At 33.4% G+C, this 7,232-nt stretch overlaps 1 protein-coding gene across 1 annotated transcript; it reads right to left on the bottom strand.

Annotated features, from left to right (window-relative positions):
* Positions 1-2,487: 2,487 nt before the first annotated feature.
* Positions 2,488-7,020, bottom strand: LOC118040698 (ADP-ribosylation factor 1). The gene is made up of 8 exons (XM_035047699.2): positions 6,649-7,020; positions 6,486-6,524; positions 6,126-6,188; positions 5,316-5,334; positions 4,584-4,695; positions 3,971-4,018; positions 3,566-3,696; positions 2,488-2,829 (listed from the first exon to the last, which is right to left on the bottom strand). The coding sequence occupies exons 1-8, from the start codon at positions 6,749-6,751 to the stop codon at positions 2,796-2,798; spliced, it is 549 nt and encodes a 182-aa protein (XP_034903590.1). The 5' UTR covers positions 6,752-7,020; the 3' UTR covers positions 2,488-2,795.
* Between the last annotated feature and the right edge of the window lie 212 nt (positions 7,021-7,232).

Below are 7,232 nucleotides of genomic sequence, written 5' to 3'. Positions count from 1 at the left end.
ATACCATGTTAAATAACCAACTCAACCCAATAGCTTAAGCTAGCTAATGAGAATCTTCTTTGTGTATATCCTTAGATAGACTATGCTTCCTTTGCTTTTTATGTACATATAATAAAATGGTATAAATTTCAAGATATGATTTATATTATTTTTTAATATATTTTATAAAATGAAAGTTCTTTAAGCTTGAAATTTGCGCAGATTCATAATATTTTGTGCTTTATTTTTATCAAATAAATAGGAATGTTAAGATTCAAACTTGTCATGATAACGTGATCATCAAGGCTCTAATATCATGTCAAATAACTAACTTAATTTCAAATAACTTAAGTTGTTAGGTAAGGTTTTAAGATATGATTTATATTATTATAAAGGAAAAAAACGTATAGTTATCTCAATGAGAAATTTTGAGTTAAAATAAGGGATAAAGATTGGAGAAGAGGAACAAAAGTCTTAGCTTAAGTATCGTGAATTATTTTTTAGTAAATAATATAATTTTTTTCAATAAATTTCTCCACGTTGATCATTTACAGAAGATACGCGACATAGCAATCAAAAATCTAACTTAGATTAACCAAAAAGTTAAGGATGCTCTTAAATCATTTAAACAATCTAAGCGCTGCCATCCTTTGACAAAGCTTAATATTGTTTTAAACGTGGAAGTGATGTTACTCCGCCATGAATGACATGGAAGATTTGATAATATCCATGGATTCTCATGGAGTGGTATCCAGCATGGAAGTCAGAGTCTACGTTAGATAATCAAATGACCCCATGCAAATTTGTTTAATATATATTGAGCACAAGAAGCTTCCCACGCATGGAAGTTAAAAGGGTATGATTTTGCATGTTTTTTTACCAAACTCATATCTACATTATATAAAATTATTGTTAGAAAATAATATAAATTATATCTTAAAACTTATCTAATAACTTAAATTATTGAATTGAGATAGTTTTTTTAACAATTATCTCATCTGAAAACAGTCAATGTTGAACATCTATCTCACGATTCTCACATGGTAGTTCTGCATCTCATGAACAAAAATAGAATTTCTTTAATGGTGGCAGAGCATATGAAATGTGGGTTTTTTCTTTTTTGTCTGGTCAAAAAACAGCCTCTTTTACTAGAATAAGGTAATGTAAGCTTGTGTAAATTTCAAATTTAAAAGACATTCATTTGAGGTGGTGTATTATAGAATAATATAAATTATATCTTAAAATTTTACCTAATAGCTTAAGTTATTGGGTTGAAATGGTTCTTTGACAATTATTCTATACGAGAACAGTTAATGTTGAACATTTACCTCACGATTCTCACATGGTAGTTTTGCATCTCATGAACAAAAATAGAATTTTTTTAATGGTGGCAGAGCATATGGAATGTGAGCTTTTTATCTTTTTGTTTGGTCAAAGAACAGCCTCTTAGTAGGATTGGAAGCTCAGACTGGCAGATGCTGGAGCCTTTCTTCTGTCATCCGAGCGAATACGTTCTCTTACAGCTGTGGATGCCACGCTATGGACAGACCAGAATACGTTCTGTAAGCCTGTGGCTCCCGAGGTACTGTGCACAGCCTCATTGCATGTTGCAATCAGCATTAAGAAAATGGCACTCAAGTGACTGAGCAAAGTCTTTTTTCCGATCACATAGAACTGTCCAAGAAAAGGAACTTGAAGAAACAGCATCAACGTCCAATGACTTTGCTCATCATCCAAGAACAACTTTCATACAGCAGCTTGCATTTCTGCTGGCACCTTGGCAGCACGGATTCAGGCCCATGCATCCTGTAATTCCTTCCGTATAAGGATTCTGAAACTGCTACATCTCCTTACAGTATGTCCTACAGAACAAGTAAACAGGAAAATGCTTACTAATAAAGTGACCCCGGGCATGGGTTTATTGGATTACCATAATTGACTTGGAATTTTTTTTAATTGAATTTTTTATTAATTAGAAATTAAATTTCATAATTTATTTTAATTTGCTTTTTATTAGATTATTCTGATCTCATGACTCGAGAATAGTGATTAATAAGTTAACTCGGGTTGATTTGGCTTATTTTTTTATTTTTTTAATTTATATTTTTAAAAATTTTAACATTCAATATTGAATTTAACAAGGTTGATTGAGAATTGAGTTTTGTAAAAAAAATTATTTGCTATCTATAATTTTGTCTCAATAACATCATGATTCTCAATAACATGATCAAAGTCATAAACTGGTCTCATATGGGTTTTGTCTCAATAACATGACCAAAGTACATGCCACCTTGTACAGCACTCGCATTCTCATTACCATTTCCGGGTCAGTTTAGTTCAACGTTTTTTCAACTGGGTTTAGCTTAAAGCTCACATCTTTTGATAGTGGCAAAATGTCTTGATATTATTATAAAACTTACATTGAAAGGGTTCGTTCCAGTTACAAGAGTCCCCCGCCTAGCCCACCAAAAAGGGTTTGGATGAGAGACAAGTATAAAACAATGGGAATTAACAAAATTGAAACATCGCTATCATTTTCAAACAATACAGTACATGGTGGTGGAAAAACGAATCGGAAACTACACAGCAAATAGTGGCAAAGAAATGGAATGTAACATAACATCAAACAAGCTAATTGGTTCTTCTTTGATGAAAATTTTACAAGTATACTGGTGAGAAAAATCAGTAAAGGTCAAATGGCATAACTGCAGCCATGAATGAATTTCTTTAACAGCCAAACCAACTAATCATGGTCACACTTTATAGATTCTTGCTCAGAGAAACAACGGCGAGCTTCCCATTCTTCTCTGAAAGAGTTAGCCACCTCCAGACTTAAGTGTATTACTCAACCTACAATAACACATCACTCCCCATCAGGCTTCTAACAAAAATAAAATAGCAGGAGAAAACAAAAATGTGAAGCCTTCAGAATTTAATATCTGCATTAATAGAACCAGGTGCGCCATCAGTTCCTAGATTTTGTAGATATAAAAATTTCTTCCGAGAGGCAGAGATAGTTATAGAAACTGCTGCTGCTCTTTCCTTCTCACATTTATTACTGAAGCATTTTGAGTCTCCGGGGTTTTGTTTTCTAGTAGATGATTTTGTTTTTTGAATCAATTTGGCAGACAGTGATGGATATAGACTTCACATTGAAGCATTATATTCGAGCATTGAACATAAAGATTGAATTGAATGCTTATATTGTTTTCAATGCTCCAACGAAACTATTTCTCCTTAAGTTCGTTCTTATGGTGTATTCAGAAAAGAGGACAAGTTACATTTGGTGAAATTGGATCTGGGCTCTAAAGATAGGAAGCTTAGGAGTTAAATCATTTATCTTGACTTACCTTGGTCTTGGATAACAAAGAATTTGGGGACTGGTTATTTGACAAAAATGTGAGTCGGTGAGTCAAAGGGAATGGTTTCCAAAGTAAAGGAGACTAATGGGATAAGTATTCAGAAGTTTAGAATTTTCTAAGCACATTTGTACAAATGAAGTCCATGGAAAGCCTAAGCTATAATTCTCGACATCTTCAAAACCAATGCCAGAAATTCATTCCAATCCATTGGCAACTTAACTTACCAGTCCAAACCTTCAAAAAGACCTTCTCCTTTAACGGCAGAAGTTTTAAAAATCGCCCATTGTCGATTCTTAATCTTGTGCAACTCCAAAGCCTCAGTCACAGCCGCATCATCAAGTGCACCAGGAAGATCCTGTATAAGCCAAAAGAAAGAAGAAAAAAAATAAAAATAAAAAACAGAGAAGAAAGCAAAAGCCTGATTTGATAGAAATATTTAATGTGAAATTTATGTATGGATATGAAGCTTGATAAAGGGAGCATCTTTCCTTGACCACATCATAAAAATATTAGACCTATTGTTTTCACATCCAATAAAGCTTTTTCATTTGATTTTGCAAGTATCATTAGAATTAAGTCTTGTTTCTGCCATATGTTTAGTAAAAATGAAATAACTAAACAACACAAACCTGCTTGTTTGCATAGATAAGAACAACAGCACCTCTTAACTCTTCCTCCTGCCAAACAATCAAATATGTAAGCTTGCTCTATAAGATTACACTAAATGAATGAAAATGTACCTTAACATCAAAGACAACTAAATATCTAAAAGCAGAGTTGAGTCGCCTAAACTTACATTATATAGGAAGCATGCATGCATGCAAGAACACTAAGATGTTGTTTGGTAACAAGGAAAGGAATGACAGGAATGGGAATGAAAGTTGTATTCCTACTTGTAGCTGTTTGGTTGAAAAAAAATTAAGTGGGAATGAAAATGAAAATTAAATGCAGTTTCATTCCCACTTTATAACCCTCAAGGCATCTCAAGTACACCACAATCCCAGACTAGTTAAGGGTGGCTACATGGATACGCTTCCACAGTTCAATTTCAAGATAGGCTGATTATGTTAAAGCTACAATGATATCATATCATCATTTATTACTAAAGGCCAGGCCATTTTTGGTCCACTAAGGCTTCATAATCTTTACATCATGGGTGCCAAGGGTTTAGGTATAGGATGTAGCAATAACACTAACTTTGTCAACTACTCAGATGTGAGCACAAAATAGGGATAACAGTACCTCTAAGATTGCATGAAACTCATCTTTAGCTATCACGAGCCTGTCAGTATCACTTGAATCGACAACATAAATAATGGCTTGTGTGTTGGGAAAATAGCATCTCCAGTATGGTCTGTTGCAAACATAAGCAGCCAGTGAGTTTGTGAAATTGATCAAACAACCCGTTATCTCACAATCAATCAACGTATACAATGTACAAGTTGTGGAAAACAAGGCAGAAGTGATAATCAATGATCATAAAAGCATGTGATAATATCATTCTTAATCTTTTACACATGTAATTACGTACAACAAGTCATCACTCAAAGATTTCCTCTTGAAATAGAGCAAAAACTATTCGAGTAGAAAAAATCAACTGTTTGGATAGTATTTAGACATGCATTGAGTCTGTGACATATCAATGCCAGTGGTTCAAATATATTTTGTGATGAAGGAAATGTTGATAGTCAAAAAAACCATGAAAGAATATTTTAATGAAGCAATAATTCATTACAAGTTTTTTGTTTATTATTTGTGGAGAAACAACAATTGAGTACATATGCAGATACTAGTTCTATAAAGAATATAATGAATCACATCATATATCATAGGCTTTTGATTCCAACATTGCACAGCCATTAAACCAAATAAAAAATAGTATGTATCACAAGGCAACTCATGTTATAGTTCCCTACCAATATAAAGCAGAGTTATTTGTGAAAAAAGAAGTAGAGGGAAGAGGCAAGAAGTTACCTGATGCTTGTCTGCCCACCTGTACCACAAATAACATAAATGCAATCAGGGCAAGAAATTAACACGCATTTTTTTATCATGCAAGACTTAATGAAACAAAGTTTCTTTGTAACTCCACATTTGCTTACGAATAACCACTGAAATGATGACAGATGGTGTGGGAATAATGGACTAGCTGGTGGAAAACAATAATTAGATGGTGTGGGAACAATTAGTCATCTCAAAGAAAGTTGGTATGTGTGTCAATAAAAAGTCCAGCTCAAATGATAATAATGGAACATTGACATGTATTCACTTTTTTCTTACAGCTCAAGCAAGGGTGCAGGTTCTCACTATTTCAATTCCAACCAGAAAAGTATCCTTGCAATTTCACAATTCTAGGGAAAGCAGCAAAAGATAGAAAAGTAAACCATCAAAATCTTACTAGTCTTACATGTATTCTGTTTACACTTTTCCATTCCAACCAGGAAGTTCCCTTCAAATTGGTTCTCCATGGTATATAAAGCATTTAAATAATGGAGGTCCTAGAGACATGGAAGTGACCTAAAAGGGGTATATCAACATGCCCCCCCCCCCCCCCCCCAAATGAAGATTCCATACATTGCCTCAACCACCAAAAAATAAATAAGCAAATTTATTCACAATACAACAAGCCTAAAATCTCCATTCTTTTGTTGGTAATAGAAAGTGCCACTTCCAACTTTTCTTACACTGAGCAATCAGTAATCAGCAAAGATTCACATACTCCACCCATAAATGAATGTAAAATATAGCACTGGTTTACAGATCAAGGGAAATAAATAGGCTTACCGAGATCCCAAACTTGAAATTTGATGTTGTTGTACTGAACTGTTTCGACATTAAATCCAATTGCTGTATTAGGAAAACAAAAAATTCAGTTACTAATTATGAACAGAGTAACAAATTACTCAACCCCATTACAGCAAAAAGTGACAGCATTTTAAAATAAAAATGCAATTCCAATATCTAAGTTCGTCCATTAGCTAAGCCATTGAAGGATAAATCCTCAATGTAACTGAAGCCAATGCAATTGGGTCGTAGGCAAACCATAAAACAACACATCACATCTCATCTCATAAATTATGTCAATTTAGGATTCATACTCTCATCAACCAAACAAACATCAAATTCTAATGAAATTACACTAACTTGGAATAGTGGATACAACTTCACCCATCTGAAGCCGATCTGCATCAAAAAGCAAAATCAAAACACACCAAAAATTATCAAAATTCAATAACTACCCGTTACTCAAAATCACTAAAAAACAAAAGGGTGTCACTTAGAATCAACAAAACAAAGAACAACATACAGAGAATTGTAGTTTTGCCAGCATTGTCAAGACCAAGAACAAGGATCCGAGCCTCTTTGTTGCCAAATACTGAGGAGAACATTTTAGAAAAGAAGATTCCCATCTTATTAAGTCCTAAGTGGGAGACAAGATAATGGAGATTCTTTCAGCGCATCGATGGATGAATAGATGGTATAATTTGAATCAGATCTATAAAGCAGAGCCCTTTTCCTCTCTGCAGTCAACAAAATGGAAAAAGAAAAAGGAAACCCAGCAGTGTCAAAATGGACTGATTTGTGTACAAGATTTTCAAGTATATGAAAAGAAACGCGCCTATAGAGAAAAGGAGGGTCTGCTGGCGAAAGATGTTTATGATTATGGGTCAGAAATATAAATTTAAGAAGTCGTCGGTTGATTTTGGTTTTTTAAACTCAAGTACAGGTTGAGCCGATAAATTCATGGTGGGTTGATTTGAGTTTATTTAAATTAATTAATTTTTTTTATTTTATAAAAAATTAAAAATAATATCATTTAATATTGTTGGGTTTAAAAAATATGTTAATATTTTAGTATTTTAAAAGTTTTTTTTATTGAACATGCATCAA

The sequence above is a fragment of the Populus alba genome, chromosome 6 (genome assembly GCF_005239225.2).
Source record: "Populus alba chromosome 6, ASM523922v2, whole genome shotgun sequence".
Classification (NCBI taxonomy): Eukaryota; Viridiplantae; Streptophyta; class Magnoliopsida; order Malpighiales; family Salicaceae; genus Populus; species Populus alba.
Note: the sequence above shows the minus strand (reverse complement) of the source record. Positions and strands in the feature narration are given on the sequence as shown.

What these genes read in the sequence shown, in the direction of transcription:
- LOC118040698 (XM_035047699.2), bottom strand. Translation starts at nt 6,751, where the DNA reads ATGGGAATCTTCTTTTCTAAAATGTTCTCCTCAGTATTTGGCAACAAA. An exon ending in AGTTGTATCCACTATTCCAA is followed by an intron (nt 6,189 to 6,485) that starts GTTAGTGTAATT and finishes TTCCTAATACAG; the next exon opens with CAATTGGATTTAATGTCGAA. An exon ending in CTTTTTGAAGGTTTGGACTG is followed by an intron (nt 2,830 to 3,565) that starts GTAAGTTAAGTT and finishes GTGTTATTGTAG; the next exon opens with GTTGAGTAATACACTTAAGT.